The sequence below is a fragment of the Hoplias malabaricus genome, chromosome 10 (assembly GCF_029633855.1).
Source record: "Hoplias malabaricus isolate fHopMal1 chromosome 10, fHopMal1.hap1, whole genome shotgun sequence".
NCBI lineage: Eukaryota > Metazoa > Chordata > Actinopteri > Characiformes > Erythrinidae > Hoplias > Hoplias malabaricus.
This window is the reverse complement of record NC_089809.1, coordinates 11,492,649-11,514,842: the sequence shown is the minus strand read 5'-3', so window position 1 is coordinate 11,514,842 and position 22,194 is coordinate 11,492,649. Positions and strand designations below refer to the sequence as shown.

General features: G+C 36.1%; 1 protein-coding gene and 1 long non-coding RNA gene across 5 annotated transcripts in view; both read left to right on the top strand.

Moving 5' to 3' along the window:
* The window catches only part of LOC136709111 (epidermal growth factor receptor-like), a 159,778-nt gene that overhangs the window by 116,652 nt on the left and 20,932 nt on the right, over positions 1 to 22,194 (top strand). For 2 of the 4 annotated variants that reach the window (XM_066684141.1, XM_066684143.1), the window contains 5 exons: positions 1,648 to 1,789; positions 4,183 to 4,305; positions 4,484 to 4,582; positions 4,716 to 4,901; positions 11,908 to 12,063. In XM_066684141.1, the coding sequence (XP_066540238.1) occupies positions 1,648 to 1,789; positions 4,183 to 4,305; positions 4,484 to 4,582; positions 4,716 to 4,901; positions 11,908 to 12,063 (706 nt within the window). Of the gene's footprint in view, positions 1 to 1,647; positions 1,790 to 4,182; positions 4,306 to 4,483; positions 4,583 to 4,715; positions 4,902 to 11,907; positions 12,064 to 22,194 lie in introns of those variants that run through there. The other 2 variants (XM_066684142.1, XR_010804439.1) reach the window with 2 other exon arrangements.
* On the top strand, positions 20,030 to 21,864 carry LOC136707975 (uncharacterized). The gene is made up of 3 exons (XR_010804302.1): positions 20,030 to 20,163; positions 20,263 to 20,320; positions 20,744 to 21,864. It is a non-coding gene; the product is annotated as an uncharacterized lncRNA (long non-coding RNA).

Below are 22,194 nucleotides of genomic sequence, written 5' to 3'. Positions count from 1 at the left end.
ATTATGCACAATGTCTCAACTTATTTGGATTTGTAGATTTATTTGTCTATTAACATTATTATAAATCAAATACTCTATAAATTAAATAAGTCTTGTGTTATGTAAAGAATAAATATCTGCAAATTTCTATGCTGGTGTGACATCATCAGGTCCAATAACTTCAGAGTTTAACAGATTTATTTGTCTATTAAAATCATTATAAAATAAAAACCTTCATTATTCACCAAACTACGTTTTGTAGTGTATACGTATAAAAATATCTGTATATTTCTTACTTTGTTTGACATCATTAGGTCCATTAACAAGAGAGTTTAACAAATTTATTTAAATATTAATATAATTATAAAATAAATTACTCCACATTTCACCAAAATAACTCTTGTGGTATGAAATTAATGAATATCTGTACATTTCTAAGTGAGTTTGACATCATTAGGTCTAATAACTTAGAGATTAATACATTTATTTAGATATTAACAATATTATAAATGAAAACTTAACTATTCACCATTATAAGCCTTGTAGTATGTAAAGAATACATATCTGTACTTTTGTAAGTTGGTTTGACATCATTAGGTCCAATAACCTTATAGATTAATAGATTTATTTAGTTATTTTAATTATTATAAAATAAATGCCTTAATTTTTCACCAAAATAAGCCTTATAATGTGTAAAGAGTAAAGATCTGTATTGTTCTGTGGTGGTTTGACATCATTAGGTCCAATAACGTGAGAGTTTAATACATTTATATGGTCATTTAAAACATTATGAAATAAATTACTTAAATGTTTCATAAAAAATAACATGAGAGTTTAACAGATTTATTTGGTTATTTTAATCATTTAAAAAATTGACTTAAAAAAACAAAGTAAGCCTTGTAATGGGTAAAAAATAAATATATGTACTTACGTAAGTTGGTTTGACATCATTAGGTCCTATAAGGAAAGAGACGAATACATTTGGATATTAACATTAAAAGCTATATGTTTCTTCTGGTAAATGTGCGATGGTCCCTAATGCTGGAGCTGGGTCAAGGGAGGAAAAACAGTGACAATCGGCTGCGTTTCTGGCTTAATCTCAGCATGTACAGTTTAATAAATAAAGGATGTGGGTGTAATTTGTTGGCTTTTTTCATTACACCACAAATCTGTGACTATACTGGTGAATATACGTTTTGGTAACTGCTGAAAAAAGCAGAATTCTGAATGTAGAATATGAAACTAACTTTACTGCAGTCTAGTACCCATTCACATTTAAACCAGCCGCATTTTGCGAAACACTCTTAAACGCACGTCAGATTTTAGCACGCAGTTACTAGCTGCTGAGTGGTAATACTCAATGCGCATGCCTTTCATTTTAACGGAAAAGTAACCACATTATACAAATTATAAAATGGTAATTTCTAATAAGTACTCCATACAACCAACAGATATCAGTTCAGTGTTTTCCATACCATGTATCAGTTAAATATGAAGTGATATTACTGTATAGTTTTTGAATAATTTAAATTCAAATTACCCATACTTGCCCATTGTTTGTAATGATGAGTGACATTTACTGCTTTATAAAATGGTAATTTTTAATAAGTAGTCCATACAACTAATTTTTTTGTTTTGTCATTGACAAATCATTGATATCATCTCTAGTTCGCACATGTCCATGGTTGCATCAGGCATTGTGGGTGGGCTGCTATTTATTGTGATGGTTCTCCTTTGCATCTTCACTATTTTCCGCCGAAAACACATCCACAGGAAGAGGACACTTCGTCGCCTGTTGCATGAGAGAGAGGTACAGAATAATACATTTCAGTGTTATTAGGTATTTAGGGTTTCATTTGAAAGCAGATTTTTAACAATTGATTTATATACACCTTAATAAAATGGGAATGGTTGGTGATATTAACTTCCTGTTTGTGGATATCAGCCATTTTGGATCCAACTTTTGTTTTTTCAATGGGAAGAGGGTCATGTGACACATTAAACTTATTGGTAATTTCACAAGAAAAACAATGGTGTGCTTGGAATTATTGCAATAAAAAATGTGTTCTGCCCATTGTGTTGGATTGTCAATGCAACCCTCTTCTCCCACTCTTCACACACTGAGAAGCAGCACCACAGGAGAAATGCTAGCACAGGCTTCCAGTATCCGTAGTTACAGGTGCTGCACATCTTGATGGTGTGGTGCGGTATATGGGGTACAAAGATAGTGGGGCCTTTCTTCATCAATGCCACTGGATATGCGAAATTGCTACATGGTGAAGTATTTTCCTATTTATGCACTGAAGCTGGCACGTTCCCTGAGTTTTTCCAGCAAGATGTGCACCACCACATTATGGGTGTCAGGTCAGGGCATTCCTAGATGAACAGTTTCCTAGAAAGTGGATTGGTCGTTGTGGGCCAGTTGAATGGCCCCCAAGGTCTCCTGGTCTGACCCCATTAGACTTTTATCTTTGGGGTCATCTAAAGCAATTGTCTATGCTGTGAAGATACGAGATGTGCAGCACCTGAAACTACGGATACTGGAAGCCTGTGCTAGCATTTATCCTGCGGTGTTGCTGTCAGTGTGTGAACAGTGAGAGAAGAGTGTTGCATTGACAATCCAACACAATGGGCAACACTTTGAACACATTTTATAAGTGGTCAGAAACTTGTAAATGACTCATGAAAGAATAAAGTTACATTCAAACCATTGTTTTTCTTGTGAAATTCCCAATAAGTTTGATGTGTCACATGACCCTCTTCCCATTAAAAAAAACAAAAGTTGGATCCAAAATGTTCGACTTCAAAATTGCCACCATGGTCACCACCCATCTTGAAAAGTTTCCCCCATCCCATATACTAATGTGCCACAAACAGGAAGTTAATATCACCAACCATTCCCATTCAAGCAATTTACATATTTAAAACAGTACCACCTTTGCAAATCATGTTGTAACAGAGTTGACATTAAAATTATACATTTCTCATGAGCCCTTATGGTTTACTGAGTTATTAGTTGCATCCACATGGACTGCAGCCTAATTAACAATAATAATAATGATGTATCAATATTATTATTCAGATTTCCCATAAGATTGGGGCAAATATAAAACCTACAGTACACTGTCAAAAAACTTTCACTGTGGTGGTACCCTCAAAGGTACATTATTGTACATTTAATTAGGGAGAATATTTGTATCTTATTCTAATGGTAGATTTTAAAATTGTGTTGATTTCCTATGGCCCATTTCACCTCCAGGTGTTATTTTATGTTCTTATATTTTACACAGTTCTATAATGAAATCTTTCAAATATTCACCTCTTCATCTAGAAGAAATTGTAATGTACCTCTAGGGAACACAGCTAGACTTTAAAACCCCTGTATATTATTTTAAACATATATATTTTTTTTGAGAATATAAAACTTTTTTAAAACTTTTAAAGCATAAAAAATTTTTTTCATGATATATGATTATTAACACTGAACAAATATCATGTTGATATGAATTTTTAATCTTATTTACTTTGTTACCTTACAAATTAATTGTCATGGATTGTTAGCTGGAATGATGTAATTCATTTGACATTCACAATAAAATTTCTCATCATTTCTCCTGGTTTACTGTGAGTGCAAAAACATGTTCTACTAATAAATATAGTACAAGCACACCTAATCTGATTTAATGTAGGTCTGATTAGTCCAGATGGAGGGTAAATTTCATTAAGGTGAAATTCGTAATATTCAAATTAGTTATAAAATATCTGTTAAGCCGAAGTTTTAATCAGGGCACACCTAGAAGTCTAATATTTTAAGACTGTAGTTGGGTTGTTTATAAACAGTGCTGTTTGATTTACTAACTGTAAAAAACTGCAGACTAATGATCACTGTAGAGAATTTAAGTAGTAAAGAGCTGACAAATATAATTCTGATACTATGAAATTTAAGCAGCCATTTAGATAATTGTGGAACAAACGTCTTTATTAGCTAACAAATTTTGTATTGAAATATGGTATTCATAATTAATAGGTCACATTGATGTAATTAAGTTGGGGTGGGGTGGGGGGGTACTAGTATTTAATCTCTGACATGAAAGAACACAGCTTGCCCTAGTAGTTGTGAAATCAGGTGCCAAACAATGATCAATTAATTTCAGCCAATTCAAGCACATTTGTGATTGTTTGCCATGTTCTCTGTCACTGCAGTTGGTGGAACCTTTGACTCCAAGTGGTGAGGCACCAAACCAGGCCCTCCTTCATATCTTCAATGAGACAGACTTAAAAAAAATCAAATTTCTTGGGTCTGGGACATTTGGCGTTGTCTTTAAGGTAAATAAATGAATAGCAGTAAACCTCAGATATGTCAGTTATCCTGTTGAAAATATGTAATGCTGTGCAGTTTTATGTCGTATGCTACCTCCAGAATTGTCCTATCCTTTGCAGCATATATAAACAGTTAGTTAACTTTATATTTTGTGACTGATTTAAAGCCTTTTTTTTCATTCAGGGTTTGTGGATCCCAGAAGGGGAGGATGTGAAAATTCCTGTGGCTATTAAAGTTCTGAGAGAAGTGATTTCTCCTAAACATCATAAAGATATCTTGAAAGTTGGTGCTTTTCTAATAACATCAAACATTTGCAATTATATTTAAATAAAATTAATAAGTATAAAATTACAGTGCATTACAGGCACTATATTTATTTATTTATTTATTTATTTATTTATTTTAACCCTTATAGGAGGCCAATGCTATGGCCAGTGTTGAACATCCACATGTGTGTCGTCTGTTGGGAATATGTCTGACATCAACAGTACAGCTCATAACCCAGATTTTGCCTATGGGCTGTCTGCTGGATTATGTCAGAGAACATAGAAGCAATATTGGCTCAAGGAATTTGCTCAACTGGTGTGTGCAGATTGCCAAGGTAAGTGTGTAAATGATAAATAATTGCGATTACAAAACAGTTTGTATCTCAGTGAAAAAGGTGCAGTTTGCAAAAGAAGAGTGGTCCATCATAATTCCATTTGAGAGGTGTAAGGATCTTGTTGATTGTTATAAAAAGCTATTGATTCCAGTTAATTTATCCAAAGGGTGTGCAATCAAGTATTAAGTTGAAAGTGCTGATAATTTTGTTCTGCCCATTTTTGGAGATTTGCCTGAAATTTTGGCTTTTTTCCCGTTTTTTTTTTTTTTTGTGTTGTTCCAATACACACAAAGGAAAAAAGGAAATACACATGTATAACAAAACATGTGTAATTGCAATCATTTTCTGGGAGAAATGCTTCCATTTTCTAAAATAATTTTAGGGGTGCCAACAATTTCGGCCATACACACACACACAAAAAAAACAAAAAAACAAAAAACAATTAGTTCTGGTCAAACACTCTGGTTGAGGAGCATTATAAACTTGCTGGGGTTAGGGTTAGGGTTAGGTTTTTCCACAACCAGTGTAACACTCTGCTCAGCCGTGGGTAACAAATATTTTTACGCTGCAGCTTTCTTTACATTGTTCACCCGTAAACAATGTTCAGCTTGTATTTCACACCAATAAAATGTCTTCAGTGTACTTTTAGAGTATATAATGATATTAATACTTAAAAAAATCATGTACCAATTATACTTTTACTTCCTTGCCATTCAGCTCAGCTTTGCTTTTTAAAGAAGTGGGAAAGTTCTAGGAATCAGGAATCAGTTCCAACAGTCTACAGCATAAGAATCTTGAAAAATGTCTCATTTTTACAGAACCAGACCAGAGTATCGGTCTCACTCACAGATGCAGTTATGAGATGAGAATCACAAATGCAGTGAAAAAAAACACAGAAAGTTCCAGATGTGTCAGCTAGCCATTTTGTTATTGCTGGTAATTTTAATGCATAGAGACAATCCCAAGGATAGTAGTTTTGCCTAGGAACAACATGCCATATTGGAATCTTTTGGTCTTTCACAGCATGTTACAGGGAGTACACACTGTCATGGTCACACTCTGGATATAGTTATCTCAAATAATCTCAACATATCACCCTCTGTGAAGAATGTCGCTTTGACAGATCACTGTTCTTTGATATCTGGGCCTTACTAGATATCTCAGGCAAATGGGTTTGTGTCAAGAAAAGGATTATAAAAGACCGCACAACTACTCTTTTCATGAGCATTAATGTAAACTAAACCATATGAACAATCTGACTTTGTTGATGCTCTGCTGGATAGTTTTAACTCAAAAATCATGTATGAGATTGCGCCAGTTAAAGTAAGGCTTTGTCTTGCAAACAGAAACACCATGGAAAAATGTTTCTGTTTTTCAAATCCAAAACCAGAAATGTCGGAAGGCAGAACGCCTTCCATGAACCAGCCTCCATGTTCACAAAAAAATCTTCAAAGATAGGCTATATGAATACAACACAATAATATACAAATCACTATCATAATATGCAATCCTATTTCTCTAGCAACAGAGACGCAGTTGCTGTAATGATCCTGTTTTCATTGTTTGTGAGGAGCTTTTAGCACACTCGAATCATTCCCCATTCCATACATAGGGCACAATACAATTCAGAACTGTAGGTTTAAAACTGAGCGCAAAATGTTTTAAATTAAGTCATGCAGCCAGGGTTAAATATGGATATTATATGAGTTTAATACATGGTTTGGCCTCACTACTTATGGTGCACTACAAAGGGAATTTATGGAAATTTGAGATAGTTGCAGCTCGACCAAGCACACCAGGCTAAATAAAAACACTTTTGGGCAGAAGTAAGTTTAGAGTTTGTTACTGTGACGCATCAACAAGCTACTTGTTAAGGAACTATAATTTGGCAGAAGGATTTATAAATTATATAAATATTTAACACCACTTTCACAGCTGCAGTACACTATGAATGTGCATTAATTTAATAAACGAATTTTGACTTTTTTTAATACTAAAAATCTATATGGCAAAATTCAGAGACCTTGCCTCTTCACACAGCCCAGGTCGGAATTTGAGATATTCAAGCAGAGAAGGATCATAAACCACACTACGGGGATGGTTTATAACCCAAGGTCTCATAGAGTCAAGAGAGAAGTCTTTGGTGATTAGCAGAGACACTCCAAGGATCAGTTTATGCTCTCTGTAAAACTGCTTAATTAAGAACTTCAACAAACTATAGAATTAAACCTTAATTTCCATTGGTTTAAAACAGTTTAAAGTTACATATGTGTAACACTGTGTGAATTTAATTCCATTTAGAAAATCAAAACGGGTGGAATTAATTTACATGTGTTTTAAATCACCTTTTTATATGAATTTATGCAGAACCAAGGTAGACATGCACTCTGTGTGTTATTTGGTTAAAGATTATGTAAAACATGGATTTGTCTGAATGATATTACTTTGTGTTAAAATATAATCTTTTATATTGCAAAAGCATGATTCAGAATTCTTGGATATTCATTCAACAGGAACTGTCCTGAAGTGTTTGTCTTGTCAAGTGACATAAAGTGGGTACAGGACACATCCAATCAGGAGCAAGATGCTCAAATCAGGCCTTTAGGGCGGGTTTCCTAAAATCTGGTTAAAACCCAGTGGTGCAAAAAAGTCAGTTGAGTTCAGTTAGAGTCAGTAAGAGTTCAAGGAGAATTCTCAGTTAAGGGAGAGCTCCAGCTCCCTCAAGAGCTCAGCTCTTCAGAACGCTCTTCAGCTCTCTTCAAGCTTCTTCATAAGCTCTCCAGATCTCTCTTATGGCTCTCTCCTAAAAACAAGCTTAGGCTCTTCAAGCAGGGTCCAGGCCAGAACATAGAAAGAAAGTGTAGAGAGAGAAGAAAAGAGAAGGGGTGGAAGGAAGGAGAATCTGCTTCCAGCCAAGAAATTCCAACCTGAAGTTTTATTTTTATTTCTAGTAGAAAAAGCTATAGTTTAAATCCAGCAAAGTTCAATGCCATGCCCAGAGCATGAAAGAGACTTCAGACCCTCAAAGTGGTGACAAGAGCTTCAGGATCAGCAACGAAGAAGAAGGCCACATGCTCCCTCAAAATGATCTTCTGAGCAAAAGCCCAGAAGAGACCTGCATAGATGTGCCTCTCACCAAGAGGCAGATCAGCGATGACGGAGAATCCCCACAGAGAACTTCAGAATGCCACCAGCTCCGATGGAGTGGTCACCGTATGGAAGACATTGCCTCTTACCAAAAGGAAATGGGAGAAGAGGAACAGCCGCTGCTGCAATGCTGCAAGGCCTGTGTCTACACTGCTCCAGAAAGACCCGCGCCGGAAACCCTGCATGCCACTCCTCTCCACGGATACATAAGGTCACATGGTTTCATTTCTTTCACAGCTCAGGAAGTTAGTGCTGAATGCTTTGCTGGGATATACTATAACCCTTTTCAAATTTAGGGTAATTATCATAGAGAAATTCCCTCATATTTTAATCTCCCTGTTCCCGCATGTATCGCTGTAATCCATTTCATTATATGAATGTATAATCAATATTCATTATTTGATATTACACTTAATAAACCAGATGTGTGATAAAACCAGTCCCTGGTTATTTGTGTGTGTGCACTCTTCTTGTGCGGAATAATTACTTTTAGTTCAGATTTGGAGCCAAGAACCTACGGCCGGTCAATGATCATAATTCATTAATACTAATTATCCATCCATTATCTATAACAGCTTATCCAATTTAGGGTCGCGGGGGTCCAGAGCCTACCTGGAATCATCAGGCGCAAGGCGGGAATACACCCTGGAGGGGATGCCAGTCCTTCACAGGGCAACACAGACACACACACACACACACACCTACGGACACTTTCGAGTCGCCAATCCACCTGCAACGTGTGTTTTTGGACTGTGTTTTTGGGAGGAAACCGGAGCACCCGGAGGAAACCCACGCGGACACGGGGAGAACACACCAACTCCTCACAGACAGTCACCCGGAGCGGGAATCGAACCCACAACCTCCAGGCCCCTCGAGCTGTGTGACTGCGACACTACCTGCTGCGCCACCGTGCCACCCATTAATACTAATTAATTCTAGCTAATTCTGCCGTATAATATGCAAAGTCATTGAACATGATGACCTACTTGTCCAAACATAGAGTGGATAGGTAAAGACACTACATATTACTTAATGTCTCCCAAACATGGAGCCTCAGCAAAATGAATTAAATAATTAATTATAAATAAAATAATAATTATCACTGACTGCGCTATACAGCTCCCTTTACTTGTTTCATACTTTTTTTAATAAGTAGGAATACACTGGCCAACATTTTAACCTGCTGAAACTCTGTTAATTTTCAAGCTATGACCACAAGATTTCAGATATTGAGACCTGGGCACACTGGGACCCATCATGTCAAGTTTCAGACTGATCAAACTCAGCCAACTTATTTTATTCCTCCTTCAATATCCCTCCATTCACTTGAAAGGGGAAGGCTAGATGGATGAAGTTTTCACCTAGAAACTTCATTAAACGGCTGAACTTTCGGGAACACTGACACTCTCACAGGACTCAGCTAGACTTGGCTCGGTTCTTATGCTTTTCCACTGACAAAATCTCCCTGCTAATGGCAAGTTCCAACCGTGTCCAGTTGTTAATAAACTGTGATGTGTAAACCCTACAGAGTGCTGACTGGCCAGAGAGACAATGTTTTGAGGTGTTTTGAAGAGGGGCGGCACGGTGGCGCAGCGGGTAGTGTCGCAGTCACACAGCTCCAGGGGCCTGGGTTCGATTCCCGCTCCGGGTGACTGTCTGTGAGGAGTTGGTGTGTTCTCCCCGCGTCCGCGTGGGTTTCCTCCGGGTGCTCCAGTTTCCTCCCACAGTCCAAAAACACACGTTGCAGGTGGATTGGTGACTCAAAAGTGTGAATGTGTGTGTGTCTGTGTTGCCCTGTGAAGGACTGGCGTCCCCTCCAGGGTGTATTCCCGCCTTGCGCCCGATGATTCCAGGTAGGCTCTGGACCCCCCGCGACCCTAAATTGGATAAGCGGTTACAGATAATGGATGGATGTTTTGAAGAGGTTTAAATGCTCCTTGGGCTGATGGGCAACGAACATTTCCAGTGAAAGCCGAACTTGCAACAAGAAAACTGATCTGTGAAAAACAACACAAAAAAAAAAACACGCGGATATAAGATGAGTAAACGGCTAAATTTACTGCCGCCATTGTGGTTTTCAAAAGCCACTTGCTCCATTTCATGGGGGTGCTGTGTTAGTGAAAAGCGAGTTGAGTCGAGTAGAGTAGAGCCGGACTTATGTGGTGGAAAAGCACCAACAGACAATGCATAGATAGCCTAATACACAGGAATAACAGCATAAAGCATTGACTTAAGGCGTCCCCGGATAAATGTGATTGGATTTTTAATGTGGAACGTGAAATTCCAGCAGCAGTTTATTGATAGTGGTAGTCTAAATATAATGGGAGACTTCTTAAGATGGTAGGGTTTTGTAAGGTGTCTGTTTATCTGATGTGGTCATTTACTTAAGGTGGAAGTCTAAATAAAATGGCTTTTTAATGTCGTGTTTTTTTTTTTGTTTGTTTGTTTTTTTTTTTTTAAGTGGTCATCAAACTTAAGGTGAATGTTTAAATAAAATGACTGATGTTTTCTAAGGTGGAATTTATTTAAAGTGGTGTTCAATATATCTAATGGTCAATATATAGGAAAAGTATTTAAGATTTTAAGGACTGTGATCATTTATTTAATGTGGAAGTCTAAATAAAAATAGCATTTTTTTTACGTGGAATTTTTTAAATGTTGTGTTTCAAATATATTGGCAGTCTTTTTATGGATTTAAGGTTTGTTGTAAGTGGTCATTTATTTCAAGTGGAAATAAAATGGGCCTTTTTTTTAATGTGGAATTTATTATAAAATATATATTGCCAGTCTTTTTAAGCTGGTATTATAAAAATAGTATTGGATTCATTGTTCTACAAATTTAACCTCGTACGATTAAGCAGTATATAAGTTAAGGTGGCAATGATTTAGCAATATGTGACAAGCCAAATTCAAAATTCGTTCACAAACTTTCCGGCAGGGCAAAATGCAAACAAAAATAAGTATCAAATAACTGCAAAGAGTAATAAGGTAACCAGGTATCTTTTAAAAATATAGTTTTGATATATTTTTTTCTGTTTTGCATCCACAACATGCTCTTAATTCTAGGAAGTTTGCTTGCAGATTTATATTTGCTTTTGTAGAACTTTTGACACAAAATTCACTCCATATAATAGAAGCTGATTAAAAATTCTCATTGATATGTCAGCCAGAGACACGTCTACCTGAATTTCCTATCACAGTATATCTATCATCCACTGAAAAATGTATTCACTCACAATGTTTTACTGTGTACCTTACACAATATTTAACATGACATAAGACATGACTTTATTGATCCCGATGGAAATTGCAACATTCTTTTGAAATGGCTAACGCTGTGTGAAATATTGCAGAGAATATGTGAACTCGTGATATACACTGGATCTTCCATGACTAAGAACTGTGAGCGGAGAAAACACCAAGGCCTTATAAACATTTAACATTGGATCTCTGTAATCTGATAATTGTGTTCAGATCATCATCTTATCAAGACATCCAAGCACAACCTTGCACTTGACCTTTTAAGATGTAGCTTTGTCAGGATACAGAACAGGCCTAATTTTCCAGAGCAATTCTTAGTAGCAGTACTGGAAGATGTAGGCAGAACTATGCACACATTTGAACACATTCTAATCACAAACAAGTTCACATTTGTCTTTTAAATGCATATAGAGCCAATATACATATATTGTATATTCATTTAAAACATGCATCTTACAACTGAAAAATGTACGTACTTCTACAATAAACATATAATTCAGCAATTCTTTGTGACAGATGCCTCAACAGATTTAATACATAATTTCAGCAAATTCCTCTTAATGGCACTTTCACTGCTGCATTGTTTTTATCTTTACAGGGAATGAATTACTTAGAGGAGCATCACATCGTCCATTGTGACTTAGCGGCCAGGAATGTGCTGGTGAAGACACACAATCATGTGAAGATCACTGATTTTGGTTTGGCCAAGCTCCTCAGCACTGAAGACAATGAGTACCATGCAGATAAAGGGAAGGTATGGTCATCTGAATCCTTAAATGATATGGAGAGGAATTAGAGCCAAATTGAAAAGTAATCACTGCAATAGGACAATGTAAATTTCAATCCATACATTTAATTGCTTTTGTTATTTGTTAATTATTTTTATTATTTCAGTAACTGGGACAATACAAATTAATCAACATCATTATTTCATAATGTTAATGTGATAGATTTATCCAAATGGCTAATTGACATCATGATGGCTAAATATCCATTGCATTGATTTAATGTATTTTATGAATTCATAAATTAGTTAACCCTTCCTGGATCAGGGCCTTGTCGTGGCGAAAGGGCTTGTGTGGTCTCATGATCTCCAGGGCTATGTCGTCGGGAGCTGTAAGCTCCCAGTAGAGTCTCCCATGGCGAACAGGTCTGGAGTGAAGATCCAGACAAACACGATCCAAAAGCATCCCTATGAGTACAACCATTAAAACTCAGTGTACCCTTCCCGGGAGAGGGTTACCGAGACCTACCCCAGTAAACATTTAGCCGTTGATTCAACGTTAAAATAACGTACTTGACAGTCGTCTAATCAACGTTTTCTTAAGGTTGAAAATGAAAGTTGAAAAGACGTCCAAACAAAGACGTTGAAAAGACGACTTAAAAAGTCACATTAAAGACGTCCTTTTAAAGCCGTTATTTCAACGTTGAAATCACATACCTAAATGTCGTTCAATCAGCGTTTTTTTAAGGTTGAAAATGAAAGTTGAAAAGACGTCCAAACACAGACGTTGAAAAGACGACTAAAAAGTCACATTAAAGATATCCTTTTAAAGCCGTTATTTCAACGTTGAAATCACGTACCTAAATGTCGTTCAATCAGCATTTTTCTAAGGTTGAAAATGAAAGTTAAAAAGACATCTAACAAAGTCACATTAAAGTCAGTCTTTTAAAGCGTTATTTCAACAGTGAAATCACGTACCTACATGTCATTCAATAAACAATTAAAGTTGAAAAGACATCCAAACAAACTTTGAAAAGAGGAGTAACAGAGTCACATTACAAATGTACTTTCAAAGTACAGTAGGTTCCATTAAGAATTTAATGGTTCAGACTGGACTTTAATGGTGTCTACATCTAATAGTTTGCATCATGTATCCCATTAGCACTTAATGGTTCCTAATAGTTTAGTCATTATTTCTTTTAATAGTTTCCATTATGTAACACTTCTATTAGTATTTAATTGTACCTGTCAATTCACAATCCCGGTTGGAAAAAAAATTACACCCATAGGTAAAAGCAAAATATTTATAAACATATTGGCAAATTTTTGTTATTAGTCCAAAATATGTGACTCAAACATGGCATACATGTATAAATGTATTTAAAAATAAATAAATAATAATATATAAAAATAATAATAATATAATAAAGAATTTTTATTATATATATATATATATATATATATATATATATATATAATGAAAATATAAAAAAAAGAATATTCTGTATTCGATTACACATGTAAATGAAACAAAAATTTGCATACTAAGAAAATGAAGTACAGAACAAAGTACAAAGTATAGAGTGTACAAAAGCTTGTCACTGGGGCTGTACCTCTTTTAGGTACAATACAGTACCTTTCAGTGTCATGTTTTTGTACTAGTTAATATACTTGGAACCATAAGGGGCTAAAATGTATCATTAACATTAGCTTCATATATACCACCCCAGTGACAAACCATTTTGTACCCTGTGGTGACTAAAGTGTACCAGAATTATTAACACAAATATTCATAATGACTTTCTATGCTGTTTATTTAGTTGTAAACATGCACAATATAGATTCATTTAAAAAAATAAATGTCAATAGAAGTCTATGAAATTGCAAATGTAAATGGAATTATTGAATTGTAATTTTGAGATAAAACTTTCATGTACGAAAGGGAAATTTAAATTCAAACTTAGAATTTTATTGCCATTTTGCCTATATTACATTTTAATTTTTATTTTAATACTGATAAGCTTCCATAATCAACAGTATACAAAACAATTACTTATGTAAAAAGGCAAAATCCAAAATATAGCAATTTTATATGAATAAAAATCCACCTGAAGAGGAAATATGCAAAACAGACATTTTAATATATACATTAAATTGTACCTTTTTTTTTATCTGTTTAACCCAATACATTTAATTAATAAATATATGACAGTGGAAGGATAATTATTGCTTGTGTTTTCAGTACACATCTTCTGTTAGAATGAAACTTGAAAATAGTGTACTGGCAGTCATATACCACAGGTTATACTGTACATGTCCACGCACAGGCTAATGTGTTGTTTGAGTTTGGCAAATGTAAACTTTCTATGCAGAAATTGTGTGCATTGGTTCAGTGGAGGCATGAAAAGTTTAGTACAGGAGGTTAATCACTCTAGTCACACTCTGCAACTCCATGGTTAAAATGCATCTCTGGAGAAATGTCATGATGTTTTCAGGTGTGCAGGGTATTCAGTTTTGAAGTTGTGATACATACAGGAGTTTGTGAAGAAGACCTCATCTACTGCAGTATGACAGCAAACCTCAACTCAGCTTTCACCACACTATGGCTTCCTCTGGAAATACCAGTTTCCCAGTCCTGATCTTTCAGGTGAATTATCAGATATAATGTTGTAGGTTCACCCTACAGAAAAACAGAAATAGACTGGGCATGACACACTAAGACATAATACTGACCTTCCGTTGACTGTGACTATTTCAGTTGATGTGGCAACAGTTTACTTTATCATACTTAATGAGGGTGGTCAGAGTTGTAAGTCAAGAAAAACAAGTTTAAGTCAATGCCTATACATCATGAAGAAAAATGTTTTAATAATGATCCCATACCTATTAACTATTAATTTACATTGGTGCCCCATTCTGGGGTTTGGTGTTTTCTTACTGTGTCTGTATGGGTTTCCTCTGTGTGCTCCTGGTTTCCTCCCATGATCCAAACACACATTGGCAGGTGGATTGGCAACTCAAAAGTGTCCATTGTGTGAGTGCGTGAGTGAATGTGTGGGTGTGTGGTGCCCTGTGAAGGACTAGTGCCCTGTCTAGGGTGTGTTCTCACCTTGCGCAGAGTGACTCCAGGTAGTATGTAAATATTTTGTACCCACCACAACCTTGAACTGGACAAGCAGGCAATGGATGAATACATGAATGAATGAAAGCACAGAAGCCACATTGGTGCAATAATTGTTAATTATTATTTAGGTCAAATGTTTAAATCAAACCTGTAAGCTTCTTTGAATGAAGTCCTCTCTCATCTCAACGTCAGTGTGGCGATGTTTATTTTAGGGAGTACAGCTGTAAATCCATTGCTGAACTGGTGAATTTTGTTCACTGTTAGAGTATGGATTCCATCAACCTCATCAGACAACTGTAAAAACAAAGCAGAACACAATAGATGAAAGCTTCATTATAATAATCCAATAAATTATATCAATAAAGACAATAGTGTAGCGCAAATAAACTTGAATAAGGAAATGATATTAGACAAATATTAATATAATAGAATATTAATAATTTTCTTAGAGTAAAACACTAATATAAATCTAGTATTATATTATAAATATTATAATAATATTATACATATTATACATAATATTTTCAGAATTATAAAAGACACAATAATACATATATGATGTTGGTTCACTTGCTACCCACCGTGCATTTGTTGACAATGCTGTTGATGCATCTGTTGACTTCCTTGCCTGATAAAATTACCGAAACCTTCAGATCTCTGCAACAATGAAAAGTGGCACATTTTCTAGCTTTTGCTTGAGTGACATATGCAATGTGTGCTGGAGGATGGACAGTATTGACTCAAAACATATAATACGATCACAACTTATAAGTTTTAAAATATTATTACTAATTCTACAATATAATAAAATACATACTTGCATTAGTGTTCCCCACAACATTCATATTTCACAGTTAAACCTTTGGTAACATGAACATACTCCAAGTTAGTTGGATACCTGTGTGGGAAAAAAAATTTTCAGTCCAACAAAATGTTGTATCATATGTAAATGTTTTGGTGCACCTGATAAAATTATATGTATTGATTTTGTAAGTAAATTAATAACAGAGTACAATACATCGATATTTTACACACAACTTCAGATAAAATTACTGATGGTAATTGGTAATTGGTATTGTATGATTTTACTTTCCAGCCCATCACTTCTTTTGATATTTGGTTAACATTCGCATTGTTAGCAATGTGGCTTGCATGTAACTGCAACCCAGACCTGCTGAAATAAATGTCAAAAACATTACTGTTTTACTGTTAATGTAATATTATTTTGAATTTTTTATACAGAATGGGTTAACTATTATACTCCTCTACTCCTTCACTTGTCTTCACTGAGATGCTAACCTAGCATAGCTGTTGCTTTGCTAGAGCTCTTTAAATACTTATACTTTACCAGAATGAGTGAAACTAAAGTTTTATTAAGATTAAATATCACTTACCTCTGAATATACGAGCCTCCTCTGCTGTTTTAGTAATGCCTGCTTCCACAAACCGTTGAAAAATCATCCACTGAAACTTATTTTGACGCCGTATTCAAACTCAGAGTAAACGTTATCTGAAGGGGAGGGTCTCTCTCTCTCTCTCTCTCTCTCTTTCTCTCTCTCTCTCTCAACTGATTTAAAACGCATTCCGGACGTCCACTGACAATATTAATTTGTCCCAAAATAACAGACATATTTTGGACGTCCACTGATGTTATCAGTTCGTCTGAATATAACTGACTTGTTTAAAACACATTTCGGATGTCCACTGACGTTATCAATTGGTCCCGGAATAACTGACTTGTTTTCAACACATTTCGGACGTCCATTGACGTTATTAATTGGTCCCGAAATAACGGACTTGTTTTCAACACATTTCGGACGTCCATTGCATTGTCAATTGTCCCGAAATAATGGTCTTGTTTTCAACACATTTCGGACGTCCATCGACATTGTCAATTGGTCCTGAAATAACTGACATGTTTTCAATTCATTTTGGATGTCCACTGACGTTTAAAATATGTCCTTGATGGACAGACTACTTTTAGACCTTTTTTGAACGTCCAGGGACGTTCCTTGTTTACTGGGACCCCTGGAGCCATTTACTTACAAGTCCATGGCTGGCGGCTGTACAGCTGGAGTTTGTCCCAGTAAACGAGAGGGTCGCCTCAACACTTGCAGAGAAGAAAACTGTTGTGTGTGCATATGCACCCTATTTTTTTGCTGGGGGACCTCAATGCTCACGTTGGCAATGACTGGGATACCTGGAGAGGAGTGATTGGGAGGAACGACCTGTCTGATCTGAACCTGAGTGGTGAGATGTTGTTGGACTTCTGTGCTAGTCATGGTCTGTCCATAATGAACACCATGTTCAAACATAAGATTACTCATAGGTGTACTTGGTACAAGAGCACCCTGGGCTAAAGGTGAGTGATCAATTTTGTGGTCGTGTCTTCTGACCTGAGGCCATAAGTTTTGGACATTCAAGTAAAGAGAAGGGCCGAGCTGTCAACCAATCACCATCTGGTGGTGAGTTGGATCCGATTCCAGACTCTGTCCGGATGGATTTCAACTCCCACCTCTGAGAGAACTTCTCACATGTTCTGGAGGAGGTAGGGGGAATGGAGTCTAAATGAACCCTGTTCCGGACTTCCATCATGGATGCGGTTGCAAGTAGCTGTGGTCAAAACTTGTCGGTGCCTGTTATGGCAGCAACCCAAGAACCCATTGGTGGACACTGGGGGTGAGGGAAGCTGTCAAGTGGAAGAAGGAGGCTTTCGTGCACGGCTAGCTCAGGGAACTTCCGATTCTGCAGATGGGTACCGGCAGGTGAGAAAGGCTGCAGCTAAAGTAAAATCCAGAGCATGGGAGTTGGGAGAGGCCATAGAGTATGACAACAGGGCGGCCTCAAAGGTTCTGGAAAACACTCCAACAGCTCAGGAGGGGGAGGGGGGACACTGTCCAAGCTGTGCTCAGCAAGGATGCTAAAATTCTGAATTTGACTATGCGTATTGTTGGGCGTTGGAAGGTGCACTTTGAGGAACTCCTTAACCATAGAGACATGCCTCCTGTGCAGGAGGTAGGGCCAAAAATGTCTGGGGGGTCGGATTCCATTTTCTTGGCTGATATCACTGAGGTGGTGAAAAAGCTTCGCAGTGGCAAAGCTCCAGGAGTGGATGAGATTTATCAGAGTTACTGAAGGCACTCGATACTGTGGGGATGTCTTGGATGACACGCCTATACAATATTGCATGGACCTTGGGAACGGTGCCTTTGGATTAGCAAACATGGATGGTGGATCCTATTTTTATAAAAGGGGACTGGAGAATGTGTACCAATTATCATGGCATTACACTTCTTAGCCTCCCTGGGAAAATCTATGCCAAAGTGCTGGAAAGGAGAATCCATCCGATAGTCAAACCTAGGATTTTGGAGGAACAATGTGGATTTGTCCGGCCGTGGAACTATGGACCAACTCTACTTTTTCACAGATGATTGAGGGGGTGTGGGAACTTGCTACTCCACTCTACACATACTTTGTGGATTTGAAGAAGGCATATGACCGTGTTCCCCGAGAGATTCTGTAGGAGGTGCTCCGGGAGTATGGGGTGCCAGGGTCGCTCCAGCGAGCCGTACGGTCCTTGTACTCTCAGAGTTTGAGTTGTGTTCGCATCCTTGGTAGTAAGTCAAGTTTGTTCAGTGTGGGTATTGAACTCCATCAGGGCTGTGCCTTATCTCCACACCTGTTCCTGATATTCATGGAGGCATCGTATATTCAGAGGTAAGTGATATTTAATCTTAATAAAACTTTAGTTTCACTCATTCTGGTAAAGTATAAGTATTTAAAGAGCAACAGCTATGCTAGGTTAGCATCTCAGTAAAGACAAGTAAAGGAGTAGAGGAGGATAATAGTTAACCCATTCTGTATAAAAAAAATTCTAAGTAATATTACATTATTAACAGTAATGTTTTTGGCATTTATTTCAGCAGGTCTGGGTTGCAGTTACATGCCAGCCACCTTGCTAACAATGCGAAGGTTAACCAAATATCAAAAGAAGTGCTGGGCTGCAAAGTAAAATCATACAATACCATTTGCGCAGGCCACATTTGTGCTTTTCCAAATATGTGAAAATCATCAAATGAACGGTACTTTTATCTGAAGTTGTGCGTAAAATATCGATGTACTGTTATTACTTTTACTTAGAAAATCAATACATATAATTTTATCAGGTGCACCAAAACATTTACATATGATACAATATTTTTGTTACACTGACAATTCTTTTTTCTCATACAGGTATCCAACTAACATGAAGTATGTTCATGTTCCCAAAGATTTAACTGTGAAATATGAATCTTGTGGGGAACACTAATGCAAGTATGTATTTTATTATATTTTAGAATTAGTAATAATATTTTAAAACTTATAAGCGGTGATCTGATTATTAATGAAAGCATGCATGTTTTGAGTCAATACTGTCCATCCTCCAGCACACCTTGCATATGTCACTCAAGCAAAAGGTAGAAAATGTGCCACTTTTCAATGTTGCAAAGATCTGAAGGTTTCGGTAATTTTATCAGGCAAGTCAACAGATGCATCAACAGCATTGTCACCAAATGCCCAGTGCTGGTGGCAAGGGAACCAACATAATATAAGTATTATTGTATCTTTTATAATTCTGAAAATATTATATAAAATATTTATAATTTTATTATAATATTTATACTATAATACTATAACATAATACTAGATTTATATTCGTTTTTTTTATGTAAGACCATTATTAATATTCTTTTGTCTAATATGGTTTCCTTATTCTAGCTTATTTGCGCTACACTATTGTCTTAACTACCTAACACTATGGATATAATTTATTGGATTATTATAATGAAGCTTTCATCTATTGTGTTCTGCTTTGTTTTTACAGTTGTCTGATGAGGTTGATGGAATCCATACTCTAACAGTGAACAAAATTCACCAGTTCAGCGACGGATTTACAGCCGTACTCCCTAAAATACACATCTCCACATTGACGTTGAGATGACAGAGGATTTCAAAGAAGCTTACAGGTTGTTATTTGACATAAATAATAATTGAACAATTATTGCATCAGTGTGGCTTCTGTGCTTTCATTCATTCATGTATTCATTCATTATCTGCTTGTCCAGTTCAAGGTTGTGGTTGGAACAAAATATTTACATACTACCTGGAGTCACTCTGCGCAAGGTGGGAACACACCCTAAACAGGACACTAGTCCTTCACAGGGCACCACACACCCACACATTTACACAATGGACACTTTTGAGTAGCCCATCCACCTGCCAATGTATGTTTGGATCGTGGGAGGAAACCAGGAGCACACAGAGGAAACCCATACACACAAAGTAAGAACACACCAAACCCCAGAAGGGGGCACCAATGTAAATTAATAGTTAATAGGTATGGGATCATTATTAAAGCATTTTTCTTCATGATGTATAGGCATTGACTTTAAGAAAAAACTTGTTTTTCTTAACTTACAACTCTGACCCCCTCATTAAGTATGATAAAGTAAACTGTTGCCACATCAACTGAAATAGTCACAGTCAATGGAAAGTCAGTATTATGTCTTAGTGTGCCATGCCAAGTCTATTTCTGTTTTTCTGTAGGGTGAACCTACAACATTATATCTGATAGTTCAGCTGAAAGATCAGGACTGGGAAACTGGTGTTTCCAGAGGAAGCCAGAGTGTGGTGAAAGCTGAGTTGAGGTTTGCTGTCATAGTACAGTAGATGAGGCCTTCTTCACAAACTCCTGTATGTATCATGACTTCAAAACTGAATACCCTGCACACCTGAAAACACCATGACATTTCTCCAGAGATGCATTTTAAACACGGAGTTGCAGAGTGTGACTCGAGTGATCAACCTCCTGTAAACAATGTAAACCTTTCATGCCTCCACTGAACCAATGCACACAATCCCTGCATAGAAAGTTTACCTTTGCCAAACTCAAACAAAACATTGGCCTGTGCGTGGATATGTACCAGTGTATGTGGTATGTGCCAGATGTGTACTGAAAACACAAGAAATAATTATCATTCCACTGTCATATTTTTATTAATTATATGTATTGGGTTAAACAGATTTAAAAAAGGTAAATTTTAATGTATATATTAAAATGTCAGTTTTGCGTATTTCCTCTTCAGGTGGATTTTTATTCATTTAAAAATTGCTATATTTTTTATTTTGCCGTTTTACATAAGTAATTGTTTTGTACACTGTTGATTATGGAAGCTTATCAGTATTAAAATAAAAATGAAAATGTAATATGCAAAATGGCAGTAAAATTTTGAATTTAAATTTCCCTTTCATACATGCAAGTTTTATCTCAAAATTAAAATTCAATAATTCCATTTACATTTGCAATTTCATAGACTTCTATTGACATTTATGTTTTTTAACTGAAGCTATATTGTGCATGTTTACAACTAAATAAACAGCATAGAAAGTCATTATGAATATTTGTGTGAATAATTCTGGTACACTTTAGTCACCACAGGGTACAAACTGGTTTGTCACTGGGGTGGTATATATAAAGCTAATGTTAATGATACATTTTAGCCCCTTATGGTTCCAAGTATATTAACTAGTACAAAAGACTACATAAAATAACACTGAAAGGTACTGTATTTACAGACCCAGTGACAAGTTTTTGTACACTCTGCACTTTTTTCAAATCTGTACTTCATTTTCTTAGGATGTACATTTTTGTTTCATTTACATGTGTAATCGAATACAGAATATACATTTTTTTTTTAATATTTTCATTAAACATATATATTTGAAATACATTTATACATGTAATTGTGTGCCATATTTGAGTCACATATTTTGGGCTAATTACAAAAATTTGCAAATATGTTTATAAATATTTTGCTTTTACCTATGAGTGTGTAATGTTTTTTCCAACCAAGATTGTGAACTGACAGGTACAATTAAATACTAATAGAAGTGTTACATAATGGAAACTATTAAAGAAATAATGGTTAAACTATTAGGAAACATTAAGTGCTAATTGGTTACATGATGGAAACTATTAGATGTAGACACCATTAAAA